Source organism: Megalopta genalis, unplaced genomic scaffold, assembly GCF_051020955.1.
Source record: "Megalopta genalis isolate 19385.01 unplaced genomic scaffold, iyMegGena1_principal scaffold0020, whole genome shotgun sequence".
NCBI classification, from domain to species: Eukaryota; Metazoa; Arthropoda; class Insecta; order Hymenoptera; family Halictidae; genus Megalopta; species Megalopta genalis.
This window is the reverse complement of record NW_027476090.1, coordinates 3,362,300-3,379,040: the sequence shown is the minus strand read 5'-3', so window position 1 is coordinate 3,379,040 and position 16,741 is coordinate 3,362,300. Positions and strand designations below refer to the sequence as shown.

The 16,741-nt window shown below is 50.2% G+C and overlaps 1 protein-coding gene across 6 annotated transcripts in view; it reads left to right on the top strand.

Annotated features, from left to right (window-relative positions):
* The first annotated feature begins 10,087 nt into the window (after positions 1-10,087).
* The window catches only part of Obsc (Obscurin), a 44,716-nt gene continuing 38,062 nt past the window's right edge, over positions 10,088-16,741 (top strand). For 2 of the 6 annotated variants that reach the window (XM_033482487.2, XM_033482486.2), the window contains exon 1: positions 10,088-16,447. In XM_033482487.2, coding sequence (XP_033338378.2) covers positions 11,846-16,447 — 4,602 coding nt within the window. In that variant the 5' untranslated portion in view covers positions 10,088-11,845. The remainder of the gene's footprint in view (positions 16,448-16,741) is intronic. The other 4 variants (XM_033482490.2, XM_033482488.2, XM_033482492.2 and 1 more) reach the window with 2 other exon arrangements.

Genomic DNA, 16,741 nt, shown 5'->3' with positions numbered 1-16,741 from the left:
GTGATCATCGCTTGGCACCGGTCGCCTCGATCCCGTCGAGAGAACCCGTTTTCTCCTAGAAAGCCGAACGTTTCTTCGCTGTTAGGTGAGACCATCATTTCCCTGAGTCTCTTTCCGCCTCGCTCTTTCCTCTTTCTGCGCGGCAGCGTCACCGTGTCAGCTCTTCGTCGTGCTATTTTCGTGAGTGTTGTGCAAGTGTCGAACGCATTCAAGCGGCATTCGAACACCGTGCTCGGGCTGCGTTCGCCGGATCGAATCGATCGAGTTCGATCCACATCCAGCGGCCGCCTCTTCCACGATCCCTCTCGCCGGTGAGGCTTCCTCTTTCCGGTCCACGCAGCCCCGGTCGCGACCGCAGCTTTTCGATCGTTCGCCGTTCCCGGCCTTGGACAAAGATGTGCCCGATCATTTCGCCCGATTATTTCGGGACAGTTCGCGCAACATGCTTCGTCCAACATCGCCGGTTGCGAACCGTTCAACCACCGTAATCGAGAAATCGTGATCGATTACGCGACCCCCGGAATGTTGGAACCTTCACGAGCGCGGCCTTGGGGCCGGCAACATAGCGGCCCGCCGCTTTTGTTTTCGAACGCGGAGAAATAATGCGCTCGTCTTTAAAATAGACATAAGCCCTCGAGCTGCTCTTGCGATCAACGCGATAAACACCGAATGGAATTTAATCCTCGTGCGCGGCTCGCGTAATCGTTACGTCGACGATGTGTGCACCGCGATTACAGTTGAACAGCTCGCGATATCCCGGTCGTGGTATATCTCTGGTGCAGAAGTCGTCGCTTTCAAAAGATTAGCGTTTTCTAAATCGAAGTTTCATGGCCACGACGCAACACTTGATCTTGCGCTGCATTTCAACGAAGCCAACCAGAGATATACCAGCAATCCGTAATACCGAAATATCTCGCTGGAAAAATTAACCGATCCCCTATTGTCGGCTTTCTGGTCAAGGTGATCACCAGGTTGACAGATACGGCATGCTGTCAACTCGCCATGCGGAACCACATGGTCAGGGTGCAAGAAATCTTCCAGTGGTTGTCCCGAACCGCCTGTGTGATTAATTGGTCCGCGTTGTTTGCAAGAGTGATCGATGATTTTCTCCACACGCAAGACCGAAGAACCGGCGCATAAGATCGACCGTATCGATCGAGGCTTCCGAATCCATTCTAACACGTCGATGAATGAAATTCTATGTCCGGAAAGATGAAGCTGCAATCTTCCGTCTGCCAAGAGGCGTGTTCCGGGGAAACAAGGTTGCACGGTGGCCGTACCCGCCTTTCGCGACCAGACGATGACATTGTCCGCTCCCCTAATAAACGTATCGCGACGAAATGAAATTCTGTGTTACGTGCTCAAGGTGCCTCATAAAATAGCCGTGCCATTTTACTGGCACAGTTTCCCCACGAGTCGAGAGCGTCCAGTGAATCAAACCGTGGGGTTCAATCATACGAAGGCCAAGTTTTTAGGTTCGCGGAAAGATGACTGCGCGCGGAGAGATCGAGGGAGGACGAGTACGACCGTGAAGACGAGGAACGCTCGGATTCGTCGACATCCGCAATCGAGGAGGCTCTAATCGCGAAGGATTGTCTTCCGTATCATCGAGACAGCGGTTCTAGATTCTCAGATCTCACGATAAACAATCGATATATGGGCGATCGATTCGTATACTTTGAAATTATGAAACTGGAGGCCCGCCAAATGTGCGAACGGACGCCCGAACAAACTGCAACTCCCGTTTGTCGATTACTTTTCGGTCGTCGAATTAGCGATTGACTCGGATGATGTGACAGACATCGGATACGGTTCAATTGGGTTTCTGGAACAAGTATATTTGCATCGGGAGTCATCGAAGTTAGGGATCGGGGGTGTACGAGGAATCGGTACTGTTTCTTATCAACTATGCGGCTCCTTGTATTCTCGCTTCGATCGTATGAAATAATCTCGAATGAAAAATCTCAGATAGAAAAATAGAATTTTCATTTTAATTCGCGAAACAGCTGAATTCTCGTTTGGTAGCCGGGGCACGGGGGATTATCGACGATGCTCCCACCGTCTCGCAAGTTACAGGTCGCGATCGTGGATCGTGAATCGCGGTATTTATTTGTTCGCGACTTCGTATGAACCTCCGCGTGGATCTCCGGCGGCGAAATCAATGGCGGAAGTGACCCGATTAGTAGCGAAACACAAGAAAATGCGGCCAACCCCGCACAGTGCTAGCGGGCCAGCCAATCAGACGAACGAATACGGGTGCTGCGTGTCGGAAATAGATTTCGCTTAAACTAAAGGTTGATCCACCGACGCCGCGTTAACCATCTACGTGGATCGTTCGATTTGTCGCCCAACGAAATCGATTGATCCGTTGGGTGGCCTGTTCGGTCCTTGGGTTACTTTGAACCGTCTGCTCTACCATGATGATATAACGCACCGTCGACATTCTGTCATTGTAAAATGTCGAATCAATTCGATTTCGTCGGCCTAGATCGTATCCGGGGGTGGCTTCTTTTGAATTTTCTAAATCGCTGCTGCGAACTAAGAATCGATGGATAACGCGACGAAATTATTGTTTACAGCGCGTCCGAAATTTGTCGCAGCACATTATTACAGTTTCATTGTAGAATCGGTCAAAAATGATCGCTATCGTAAGATCCAATTAGATCCTATCAAAGTCGATAACTTACCATCAGGCCGGAAAACAGTTTCCACGAATATTGAAACTCGATGCTCTCTCGTATTAAGGTGGCAGCACCGTTACGAAAATTCAAACGCGATCCTACCGGATGCGATTAATTTATTAATATATCGATAAATAATTAATTTATTATTATATCGATACACATAAACGATAACACATTTTCGTTCGTGTTATTGTGTTTCAGAATGATGGTGTAATGTGGAAATCGCTACAATGGCTTCGAACACATCTAAACAGGGCAAGTTATCTTTTCTTTTCTTCCTCGCATATTATTATTACGTTTGATCATTCAAACACGGTAACATCGTCTCCGTTCCATTGAGAATTGAAATGATCGACAATTCTTTGCGAACAGGCGTCTCGGAGATAACTCGAGTCACCAGAAGAGAGGGAGTCACAGTCGCGTCGTCAGGCCGAGTGAGTATTATTTACGCTACTTCCTTGAATTGTTATCGATGGAACATTGAAAAATTCGAAGAAATTAGTCGACAATTAGCTAATGCCGTCGAACTCGACATTAACGAAGGAAAAGAAACGATTCGTCGTTCGATAAACGTAATGTGAACCATTTCCGCGAGGCCGCCGTAGCAATGGCCGGCCGCAGGTATGGCAACCATTTTCTGACTCGGCGGTTTAAAAGAACAGCCGCCGCGAATAAAGGGTGGAACATCGAACGTTTTCTAGTAATCGGTTAAACAGCAAGCAACAAAGGCGTGTACGCCTCTCCACGCTAAATACGTTACGTCACGATACCACCATCTAAATTAAACTAAAACCAAGGCGCACCACGAAGGTAGATAGAATATCTGGTTCGATGCCAAAGCCTGAAGACAACCAAGAACTCACCGCCATTCCAACTACTCCCGCAATGCACGAACACGTCCCTCATTCTTCTCGGGGATCGTTCTCCTTCTCCTCCTCCTCCTCTGTCGCTCCCTTTCGCCGGCTCTCTCACCCCTTAATTCAACCGGGCGAATTCTTTTTTTCGTGGCCGGTGCCGCGCGCGACATGATTTATACGGAAACGCATTCTGCCGGCGTTTCACGCTTCCTGGAAGAACGGTTCCGTTAGTATCCGTCGCGGCGGACGCCGCGCATGCCACCCGATTTCGAAACGTCTCGGATCCGTCCTTAATTAGGCCTGAATTAATTGCAAAATATCTGCCGCTCCCTCGGCGCGCCGGCTCGCGATCGCAAGAAAAACCGCCCCATCCCGCCGTCTTTCTCCAACGAGAATAACTGGACCTCGGTTTCGTCGATGACGAAGCATGGAGACGAGGATTAAGGAATGCTTTGGCCCTTTCGGCTTTCTACTCGCGACGTAACAACGAATGTTATTAATGAAGACAGTTGAAAATGTTGCGCTCTCGTTTACGCGGAATGGGCATCTATCACGGTCGCACTTTTAGATGTCCATAAATATCGCGGGTTAAAATAGAGCGACAGGTAGCTCATTACGAAACGATTCTCTTCCGGTGCAACCTTCGAAAAGATAATTGTTTCTTCTATAATTATTTTGCTTGGAATCCTGACAACACGAGTGCTCGATCGGCCGGCCGCCCGTTTCTGTTGTCTCGACGGCGCAGCGAGCATCTCCATCCGATTCCTCGCTAGCCTCGATAGTCCCACGGGATCAAAGTTCATCGGGCTTAAAGTCGAATGATTTTGGCAGTACATCAAAACCGGTCGATCCGCGCCAATGATCGTTCGTCGCCTGACTCGCGGAGAAAGTGTTCGAGTATTTACTAATAGTCCTGGCAGCTGACAAGAACCAGCGGCGGGCAGCGTTGTGTTCAGAACAAACAGTCGAAAGCTTCTCGTCGTCCTCCGTAGCGGCGTTATTAATTCATCGTTACATGCGAAAACAAATCGCGGTTAACGTGGATTGTACAATGTAGATTCTGCGTGTCGATGACCGCACACGTGGCCCTTGTCAGCGAGGGATCCTCTAATTGCGGAACTCTGCGGTTTGGTTTATTTGGCGTGTGAACATACCTCGCTCAAGGAATGCTCCGAGTCGGTAGAATCGCACGCACGAGGTGCAGAGCATCGAGGATCGCGCGTGATTTCTCGAGTCCTTTGAGACCTGTTGTCGCGTCACGGTATTTCTAGCTTTCCACCTGATCCGTGAACCGCCGAGTCACCGGCGAATCACCACCATTCCGAGTCCTCTCGTCATAAACTGTCAGTACACATGCCAACTGAAGCGTGCAAATGGACTCAATTGACAAGTATCCAAATAGCCGGATTTATGTTTAGATCCTGGCGGTCCTCTGACCGTAAATCACCGTTTAGATCGGTGTTTTGTAAGGAAGTGCACGTGAATGGTAGGTACAGCATTCTCGGGACGGCTCGCGTATGTAAAACCATCGGCACCGTCTATTACCGCGCCGGGTTCTTGGTTTTCAAGGTGACTCGACTTATATTTCACTTAACGTAAAATAACTCTATCAGAGCCGGCCCCGCCGAGGACGATTTAATTAATTTATCGTCACCACTCTCGCGGGCAGGCTTCGTCAAATGATTTAAGACGAACCTCCTCGAATCGCTCGCTCCACCATCCCGAAGGACGATTATAACCGGACGATTCGCGACGATCCGAGGATAATTCGACGATCCGTCGAATGTCAACGACTCGACGCGATTAGGATGAATCACGCGGGCGCCGGCCGCGGAGACACGTTCGGTTCCGTCCAGAATGAAATTTGTAATCTTTGGCAGACCATCAACGCGGCGGATTAAAGGAACGCGTCAATGTGCCAATAGGAGCCGCGACGCCGTTACTTCGAGCGGAAACTTAACGTCTACTTAGTCTCGGTGAATAACGGCAGCCTGTCAACTGGTTGTTTTGGCAAGTTAAAAACTGTACAACTACCGTGTCCCATTGGCAACCAGAATGAACGAGAACCGCGCTCGTTTTTCTCTCGTCGCTTCCATAGGATACGATATTTACGAGAATCTTAAGTTTTCGCGCGCGTTCCATTGTCCCGCGAAATTTATTCAACGTGTATAGAAATAATGGAACGTGAAATGCATCGGAAACACAGATTCCTTGGATGTAGGATTGAGCTGTCGTGTCGCTTTTATTAATTATCGCCGTCGAACTGGCCAAAACGCCGTGACAGAAACAATTCGAAATAAATCACTATCAGCCTTGGACCGTCGCGCGGTATTACGTAGCTATAAATCGAACCATTATTATCAATCATTGTGACAAAATGTTCTCGAACGGGTTTCCTACTGCGACGCTTTATGGACTGGCATGCTTCGCTCCGTCATATTTTGGGGTTTCCTTATCGATTTCTGGGTAGTTCAAGAAATGCGATATTTTTGGACGTTTAGGTATATATGGTCGCCATATTTCCCAACTGCGTCAACCATATATGGGCAACGGACTTATTTTCTCAGATTTGGAGATTAATTGAGCCGTTTATTTTGAAAGTGGCACATTTATCGTAATGAAAAGTGGTGATTTTTTAATGTTTATACGAAATTATTTATACTGAGAAAAATATCAGTATCCTGAGATAACAAATGCGAAAGTTAGCATCCATATTTTGAAACGTGTTAAAACGCAAACCCTTAAATATATCGACTTAAAAACAAAGTGACTTGTGCCACTTTCAAAATAAACGACTCAATTATTGCACCGATGCATTATGTCTGCTAGCTTTAATTAGGATTCACAAGAAGATAGGAACGTTGAAAAATTAACCGAGATCATAAAGCTCAACTTTTCAATTTGATTTTGATTACATAAAATACTTGAACTTCGTATAATTTTGGAATTTATTGGTGTAACGGTTAAAGTATTAACGTGTCGAGTGACGTCGGTCATTTATGATCGACACTAATTTTCAACTAGATTTTGAAATTAACCTTTTGCACTCGAAGCCAAATTAACGCAAAATTTAATACAGTTTTTTTGATCCACCGTATTTCCATTTTATTTAACACGTTCCGTGCCACGTGTAACATCGATGGTACACGCTTGCATGTTTACTTAGTGAACTGAACAAATTGTTTACAAGAAATTTAGAACCGAAGAATCAATTTCCACCGCAAGAATGGGCGTTGATAAGTTTTTGTTACGTTGTTATGTGTACGAGAATTAATAATTGCACGTAATACATCAAGTTTTAGTAAAATATCAAAGTGTGAAGATTCGAGTAAAAAAAGCTCGGCACGGAACGTGTTAACCTAATGCATTTAATACGTGTGAAATTGAATTTTATGATTGATACAACAGTTATCCTTTCAACGGTTCTTCGAATATAAACGCATTTGATTAATAAAATTATTTTGAAACGTGACGTAACAATTTTTAATGGCGCCTTGGAGTCGCCATTCGAGTGGAAAGGGTTAATATTTATTGTGTGATATATCGAACATACAACCGGGTCTTCTAGAACACTAAAGACTTAAACCATCGTTTCCAAAGGTAAATTTTAACTTTCTAGTTTCATTAATTAAATGACTTCGATATTATGCTAATTTTTGAAGTTGATATCCGGCAGTGAGATTGTTTAAGAAACAGAAACTCGGTCACTTGTATCGATGAATTGTTCACAGTGGAGACTGCGAAGCTGACGAATCCACTTCGAACGGACCTTCTTATTATAGCCGACTTATAATAGTTCGACGCCGGACCAGAATTGTTTGTCATTCTAATTATCATAGATCTCGAACCGATGCAGATTGCTGCCCGACCGAGGCACGTTCCGCTCGTTTTTCGACATAAACATTATCGTTCGTGGCTACCGTTGCCAGTGCGTCGCGACCGTCTGCTGGTCGTTATGGGATTAACAGCCGAAACGAGCCGGATTCCTGTTTCGAGAATCGTCATTCTGACGTTACCGGTTCCTAGAACCGTCAGGGCACTCCATATTGTTCGTTCGAATCTATTCCGCGCTGTTTATGGTGTTTCCGCCAAAAGATACAGGAAAGCGAGCAGACATTATTCGACGATCATGATTGACCGTTTCTCGCAACATTTCGCGACAGAATCGTGGCGCATCTGTTGGCAACGAGATGAGCCACCTATTAAAATTTACTGGCGTTTCGGAAACGAGTATTCAACCAATAATACGAGACGGGTGCGGAGACGGGGTGAACGCGAGCGTAACTGAAAAATGGTAACAGGTGTCTTATTCATCTTTCGCAGATCGCGTACAGTGACACGCGTCCGCGCCAGATTTATCACCCACTACATCACTTAAGCTGCACGAGTGCATATCGAAATAAATAAAGCCGCTTGTCGGCGGCATTAGTTATCTCGACAATACCGATCCGCGGGCCGCGACTGTTCCCGATGAAATTATCCGAATTCCCCGGGCCTTTCCATATCCACTCGTCACGCTTCCTTGTATCCCATTGGTTTCCACGATTTTCCCGCGCGTTCGCCGCGGATGATTCGCTGCTCCGATAATTTTAGAGGATCAAATCGGACGCGATATTTCATATCGCGGCGTAACCAGGTCGAGAATAGTTTCTCACGCGCGTACCGCCCGGAAAAGCGGCGCGATTTATATCAAATAATGACGCAACCGGTCCTAAAGAAAGAAATCGGGCCTGCGGTAGGCGGTCGTGGCAACAATCGGCATGCTTTAAATAGCGGGGCATCAACATCGCCCTTTTTCATCCCTGTTTGCTAAATAGCGGCTGCGCCATTTGCGTTTCGATATTTTCGTTTGCATTGCCCGATGGACTGGACGCGCGATTTCGATTGTACATGTACAGTTTTCAGAGATGGAATAAAACTCCACTTGAGATGGGGCAGCCATCGAGTAAACCGTTAAAATAAGGTTGATTCTCGGTAATTTATTTATAACGTAAAACATCGATAAAACTTACCGTCACTTTCCATGCATATTTTTTGACATAAGTCTTTTCTTCGTTACATTCGATCGACGTTTGCTGAAATAATAAATCTTGTTCTTCATGAACGATCGGTGAATCGGCGATATTGTGCCTAGAAAAGTGCAGCCTAGAATTTTGTCCCTCGATCTAGAACAAATAATGAAACGGAATTTGTTTCGTAATAGAACTATACATCGTGCAAACCTAAACCCTGTTTAAGAAAATTCCAAAAACTAGTCTAAAAAAGTAGTCTACAAAACACATTTTTCTTGTAATTCCAAGTAGAAGTAAAATAGAAAAAAGGTATTCTAATCATTGTACAGAAACTAGTCTCTTTAACATACAAAAGAACAAAATTCAAATCATTTAGATCAGCTTAAGAAAAGTTATTGCGTTTTAAAATGTGTTCGAATATTTCTTGCCAGGTGTAATATTGGGTTGGCAACTAAATAATTGCCGATTTGTTCAATGAAACACAAATTTTTTTTTACTTGGAATGGAGTTTAATCTGTAATGTATTTTCAATTTTGTTCGATGACCTTTTGCCATCTCTCTGACAACTTGAAAATTCCACGCTCGTAGAAAGTCTGATCCTTTTCGGCCAAAACCTGAGTTAAGTGAGATTTTACAGCGTCATCATCGTTCAAAGTTTTACCACCAAGGGAGTTGTCCATGGATCGAAATAAGTGGTAATCCGATGGCGCGAGATCAGGACTATATATGGTGGGTGTAACATCAATTCCCAACCAATATCCATCAATTTTTGCCGAGTGGACAAAGACGTGTGCGGCCTAGCATTGTCCTGATGGAAAATGACACCTTTACGATCGACCAATTCTGTTCGCTTTTCCTTGACCGCTGCATTCAATTTGTCCAGTTGCTAACATTCGCGGATAATAAAAAATAACATAATAATAATAATAATAATTTTATAATATAACATTTACGGATATCATAAAAATGGGAGTGAGAGACATCTATAACTGAAATCGGCAATTACTTAGTTGCCAACCCAATAGAACATACCGATCGTCATGGAATGCTATTAAAAAAAATTCGTCTTCCATTTTCCCGCGAGAAACGAAACTACTTTCATCATAATATAACATAGTTTACGCGAAAACGCGAAGATTCGGATGTGATGAAACGAAAGAATTATTTGCTGCATCAACAACTACATGAAAGTTCGAAAAGAGAGAACCGACGCGCCCAAAATCCGGTAAAGTTAGACACCGCTCTCCGAGATTTTTTCCAGCGAGGAAATAGAAAATCGAAGTAGCCCGAGGATTTGGATAGGAATCGCGTATCAGGGAATTCCCTCGGTGACGCGAAAGCCTGGTTCCTTGGGGCCTCGGCTACACCCTTAGCGCGCACGTCCACGCGCGTCTCCCCGGAGCCGTCGTACTCCGTTCTAAAGATGTATTGGAGAAGTGTAAGAAGGGTAGCTATTTCTGGTCGTGGGGAGCCGAGAGACTCGTCGCGCAAACGGCTCTTAGCCACTTCGTACATCGAGTAGTCTGGCGTTCGCCGCGTATCGCAATACGTACGCATTTCGGTGGGAACAGCGCGGGATGACACGCGTGCCGGCTCCGTATCTCCTCGCAGTGTGATACGCGGCTAGAAACGACATCGATCCGAGGTAGATAGATCGCGCGAGGCCTCGCGGTGACCGTCGGGCCGCTCGTTACAAATCCGACAAGATTCCGAGAAGCTTACCGCGACCGAGGCTGCCGTTCTCGACACGTTTCTACATTCGATTATTCCACCTCGCGAACCGTATCTGTGATTAATCGTATCCGATGGGTCCACAATTGATCTCAACGAATCCCGAGCACGAAAACCACTAGAGGATGAAAGTGGTTCGAACAGGTGACACACAGTATATCCTCCGAGAGAGAGAAAGCGAGAGAGCTGATTCCCCTAATGCATCGTGTTCCGTGAAACGGCTTCTGACAACCGATATAGAGTGCAGTGCACCGGCGTGAAAATAGATGGTGGTTGGTGAAGATCGGTGAAAGTGACGAGGTGGAAACAGTTGCCACGTTGAATCGCCGAGGGAAGACGGATAGGGCTACGCCGTTGGTGGTTATCGTGAATTAGCGAGGACCGAGGACAGCGTGTCGTTTCGCCGTGTATAATTCACGGCTGCTGTTGTCCGAGTCATCGGCAACACAAATATCATCGATCGCGGTCGGTACCGCGCGTCATAATTCAGCAGTGAGACAGAGAGAGAGAGAGAGAGAGAGACCAACACCTGGAAAAACATTCGGGAGGAAAGCCGAGCATCTCGCAGGCCGGTGAATCGTGAAATAAAAACGCGGTCGGACAGGATGAGGGATGTTTGACACCGCGGCGAGCAAATATGTCAAGCTAACGTCTGTCGTCGCCTGACGGCCCGGTTGCCAATCGGCGAGAACTTCGAGGCGGCCAAGAATCTTGTAGCTGGCGAAAAGTACCGATCGGCGGTGTTCGGTGCCGGCCAGCGGACGGAAACGGTTGCCACGGAAAAAGAAGGCGCTTTTTTCAACGACGAGGAAAACCGGCGAATTGGCCGGCTACCAGGCGAAACGGAACGATCGAGAGGGCTCCTACGGAATCCTCGCAGGCATCCCGCACGTAAAAATAAACCGTGGCTGGTGTGTCGGGCAGGCGCGGGCCGGTCGCGGTTTCGACCGAAAACTTTTTAACGAGCAGCCGACGGGGACGGCCGAGGGAAAAGTTGCGGGACGCGCGAGTCAAAGCCGAACGAATTAAAATTCCTGCCGCGGCTGTACGCGTCCTCGGCCGGCGTGTTCCTCGGGGGAAGAAGAAGCGATTTGGGTTACGAACGTATCCCGATCGTCGGCGACGCAGGCGCCCCGTCCCGCGAGACGGTTCTCCTCTTTATTTCCAGCGAACCGAAGGGAAATAAGAATAGCATGCAAAGGTGGTCGGAGAGGCGCAAATGAGTCGCGGCGGTCTCAGTTCGCGGGCGGACGTGCGCGAAGCTGCGGGAAACCGTGGGACGAGAGATTGAGTCTGGGCCAGGCTCCACGTGGTGGACGAGTTATGGCGACAGAGGGACAATGCGAGCCGAGACGCGCGATGACGCAGCTGCACGCGTTTACTGACGTCGACGCGGACGCCAAGAGGGCAAGTCACGAGCCAGTGGTCGAGAACAGGGGTCCTTACGAACGGATGTCGAGCTTCTAGCTGCCGAGCGACACCAATTTCGCCGACGATCGCGTGGAACTACGGACGCAAGACAGGCTTCGATCGATGAGAGCGTGAGCGAATCTTAGCGACAATGTCCTTCTGCAGGATAACCGGCCGGAGCAGAGGCCTGCCCAAGCCGAACTACTTCCCGCTGCTGCCGCCGATCAGCCCGGCAGACGCGAAACGCTTCTGTCGCATCACAGGCAAGTCTTACGGGCTGCCCACGCATCATTACATTCCAGTCCTGTTGGGCGTGCACAGCCACGACAAGTCGAAATGCAGGATCACGAACGCCTCGGGGCTGGGCCCGCACCACTACACCGCCGGGTTCGTTCTGGGCGAGAAGAAGAAGCACGTGATCCTGAAGGATTATCGCTACGTGTTCCCGGTCCTGGAGGGCGAGGGCGAGCAGCAAAGAGCCCTGCGGGACCTGCTGAACACGAAGCAACCGCCCCCGGAAGAGGAGATTGCCAAGTTCGTGTACACCGTTCAGGAGCGCAGATGCAGCCTGGTGTTCCCGTCGAGGCTCGAGGCGGCGGTCAGGGACGGGGACGTGAAGGACGTGATGCTGTCCAGGGACTGCGACACCGTTCTCTTCCGGCTGAAGCAAGGCAAGAACGTGTCGGTGGACTTCAAGAACTTGGAGAACTTCGAGAACCTTTACGACGGGCTAGGTCCCAGAGAGGAGGTGCTGAAGGAGAGGGAGAAGCAAGAGGCGGAGGCTAGAAAGCGAAAGCGGAAGAGGCAGGCCGGACTCAGTTACGCGAAGAAGATCTTCGAGGAGAAGGAGAAGGCTGCCGAGGAGGAGGAGCTGAAGAGAACGAAGCAACTTAGATTGAGAAGCGCGAAGGAGGAGACGAGGGAGGAGGAGGTTCAAACCTGGAAGAGCGTCGACCTGGAGCAAGCTAGGATCAGGGCATGCGAGCTGGTCTCTGTGACGGACTCCCTGAAGGAAACTGCCAAGTTTCTTCCGCAAACTTTGGACTGGAACTCGTTCCAAGAGGCGGCCAAGATCCCGTTGCCACCTGTCGTGGACAAACTGCCGGCTCCGCTCGAGATCGATCCTCGGATCATCGAGCAGGGTGCCTCCTCCGCGTGCACCAGTCCCGTTTCGGAGCAGACCGGAGGATTCGAGGCGATATCGATCGTGAAACCATTGACGCCGCTAAAGATAGAACCGGATCCTACTCTGCAGTCGGCCATACAAAACATGCCGGCCAGCGATCTCAAGGAAGCGTCGAACGCGAACGCGAAGCTTCTGGAGGCCGGCGAGCAGGCGTTGGAAGAGTTGCCGAAGGTGGAAGAGATTCCCGAATTGGTGCGCAACCTCGGCAGGGGTACCGAGACAACGGCGCACCGAATCAAAGGTCTGAAATTAGACGTAAAGTCAGCGCAGAGATTTATCGCCGGCCAAACCGTGCAGACGCCCGTCGGCCCTATTTTCGTACCTGGCCAGACGCTGCAGACACCTCAGGGTCCTGCCTTCGTTCCCGGTCTGACCGTGAACACTCCTGACGGCCCTGTCCTGGTCCCGGGTCAGATACTGACCGTCGTCCAAGAGCAGGATGACAAGAGGACGCCGGTGTTCGTGGCGGGTCAGAACTTGCCCACCGAGGAGGGCCACAGGTTCCTTCAAGGTCAGACTTTGCACACCAACGAGGGGGCCAGGTTCGTCCAAGGGCAGACCGTGCTCACCGAGGAGGGACCCAAGTTCGTCGCCGGTCAAGTGAAACAGGACGGCACGTTCGTCCCTGGTCAGACGATCCTGACACCGGACGGGCCGCGCTTCATGCCGGGTCAAACGGTCACCGATCATCGCGGCGAGCAGGTGTTTGTCCCTGGACAAAGCGTACAAGTCGGGGAGTCGTGGGAGTTCGTGCCCGGGCAGTGCATAGAGTCGCCGACAGGAGAGACGAAGTTCGTTCCTGGTCTGACGATGCCAACGTCTCAAGGATCGCAGTTCGTTCCCGGGCAATACGTCGCTACGAACTCCGGCGAGGGTCGCTTCGTCCCCGGCCTCGTCAAGGACATCGGCGAAGCCGCGACGTTCGTACCAGGCATGACTCTGGACACGCCGAAGGGTCAGAAGTTCGTCGAGGGTCAAGTATTGAGAACGTCGGACGGCGAGAAGTTCTTCCCGGGACACACTCGATTGACCGACGAAGGGTTCGAGTTCGCGGCTGCCAGGAAGTTCGACGAGGTAACGTTCCACGATGCTGGGCCCGTTGGCATACCGGTGGACCCGAAGACCGCGAACGTCTCCCTGCAGCAGAGCGAGATCTTCGGGCACATGGTTCAGACGGAACGGGGCGTGGAGTTCTTCCCGGAGGATGCGAAGAAGCTTCCCGAAGGAAGAAGGATCGTGCCGGGACAACTGGTTCGCGGAGGAAAGGATGGGCCGAGGTTCGTGCCCGGCGTGATGACGGAGGACGGTTTCCTGCCGGGTCAGATCGTGATGACGGAGAAGGGCGAGCAGTTCGTACCTGGCCAGGTGATAGACACCAGCACCGGGCCGAAGTTCGTGCCGGGACAGATGGTGGAGACTCGGACAGGGTCCAAGTTCGTTCCAGGACAGACGGTGGAAACGACGGAAGGACCCCGCTTCGTGCCGGGTCAAATCGTCGAGACCAAGGTCGGCCCCACCTTCATCCCTGGCCAGGTGATCTCCACGGAGGACGAAGGGTCTAGATTCGTGCCTGGCCAAGTGGTGGACACTCCGGACGGTCCTCGGTTCGTGCCAGGTCGCGTGGTGGAATCAGGAGAGCTGGGAGTAACCTTTGTGCCTGGACAGATCGTTCAGACGGAAGAGGGGCCGCGATTCGTCGCCCCGGACCTGACCGACACTCCCGAGGGAGAAGTAGAGTTCTCTGTCCAAGGGTTCGAGGTCACTCCCGAGGAATTGAAGCTTCTCAGGCCGCAGCATTTACACTACAATCCGCACGTGCAGCACCAGGGAGAGGCCAGCATCGACGCTAGGATGCTGAGACAGCTGTCCGAGGCAGGACTGTCGGTGGGACGGAAGGTTGCCACCGACTTGCCAGCCGTGGACGTCGACGTGGATCCGAAAGCGGTGGCTCTCGAGCACGCGTTGGAGATGGCGGAGAAACTCGGATTGCACGGCTCGACCGCGGTTAAAATGGCGCAGATCGTCTCCACTGTTGCTCAACTGGCGAAGAACATCGCGGCCCAGCAGGAACTGGACGACAATTTCGTATCCTCCAAGGTGTTGAAGAACAACAAATCGTCCGTCGCCTTGAACGCCGGCAAAAATGCCGGAGATGAACGAAACGGTGCCGAAGGCGACGACTGGCTGCGAGCCGCCATTAAGACGGCAATGTCTAGCGCTGTTCTCGCGATCGCGAACGATTCGTTGGAGATCGGCGACGAAGAACAGCAGGATTTCGTCTACTCCTCCATCAGCGAAGCTTTCAACGTTCTTCTGCGGCAGAGAAACACTAGCATCGAGGAGTCCGTGGAGGAGATCCTGCAGATACTTTTGCTCCCTCAAAACCGGAGCAGTCTGTGCCAATCCGCTCTGATGGAGCTGATCGAAAACAAGAACAACAAGATAGACATACTGAGGTCCACCGTGGTTGGCCAGTCCCTGAAAGACGAAGTGGTGCTCGACAGATTGTCGATGGTCCTCGAAGAGGACCATGGGACGGACCTGGTCGGTCCTGCTTTCAGGACCGTCTCGAAGAATGACCCGGAACTGGTCTCCAGAGTCCTCCAGAAAGTGTCCGAGGAGGTGTCCACCATAGAAACGGAGAGAGACGCGGCGGAGACTGTCCACAAAGCGATCGTGCACGCCGTTCGGGAGTCGAGCGAGATCCGAGTGCAGGAACTGCTGAACGACGAAGGGGAGAACATCAGGGAGATGCTTCTTCAGGCAGTTGGACTGGCCAGAGCCCTGGGAATGGCCAGTATCGCGAGCAGCCTCCTGGCAGTGATCAGCGACGAGAAGTCCACGCGGGTGTTGGCCAGCGACAGGGTGACGTTGGACGTCCTGAAAAGGCTGACGGTGATGAGGAAGCTGGCGGAGGAGAGACCGCCGTTCATGAACGCCCTGACGCAGCTGTGCAGCGACCCCGAATTGGCGAGGACCGACCCGAGACTCAGAACTCTGGTTCGCGAGAGCGCCGCATTGATGATCGTCCCTGAAGAAGCGCCGTTGCAGTCCTCCGCGGACGTTCCCAGCGTTCTGCTTAATTCCGACAATAGCCTGGCGATGGAGGAGTTCCTCTTGAGGAGAAGCCATCGATCGTCTTCTATTTTTATGATCCTGAAGCAGGGCATGCAGGCCGTGGTGCCGAGAGAAGCTTCCAGATCCGTCCTCACCGGTCAGGTGGCCTACACGGTCCTCGACGAAGACGGCATCAGCCATTTCGAACCTCTGCACGTGTTCTCTGCCCTGAGACTGAACCGTCCGACCGCTCATCGATTCTCCATGTACTGTTGTCCTGTAGCCAAAGAAGAAGACATGGACGCGGAGATCGTGTCCACGTTTACGGGCACCACTTCCATCGCCAGCAGCCTCGATGGTTCCGGGAACGGCACCTGCCAGAAACAAGAGAACAATGGTGTCGTACTGTCCAAGTCCGACAGGTCCTATTACGGTTACTCCGCGAGCAGAGAGAACACGCCTAGCTTGAGGAGACTGAGCAGCATCCAGCAAGACAATAGCTGTGAGCGGGTAATGTTCGGGGAAAGGGTTTTTGATACGTAAAAGGTGTCACGTGAAATCTGATCCTTTGTAGCTTATTATTCGTTATTCCTTCAGCAAGATAATAATATTTGCTTCGAAGAATCAACGTTGTCTGACCTCGTGGAAGCACGTAATTAGGAATAATGAGCTGGTTGTTTAACGCTTTACCGATAGTTCAGATTTTTCACACGATCTTAAAGCGTAACTCTTTTTCAATCGAGACCTCGAACAATTAACTCAATACTTAAAGGAAAAATAATATATCCGACACTGTACATTGAT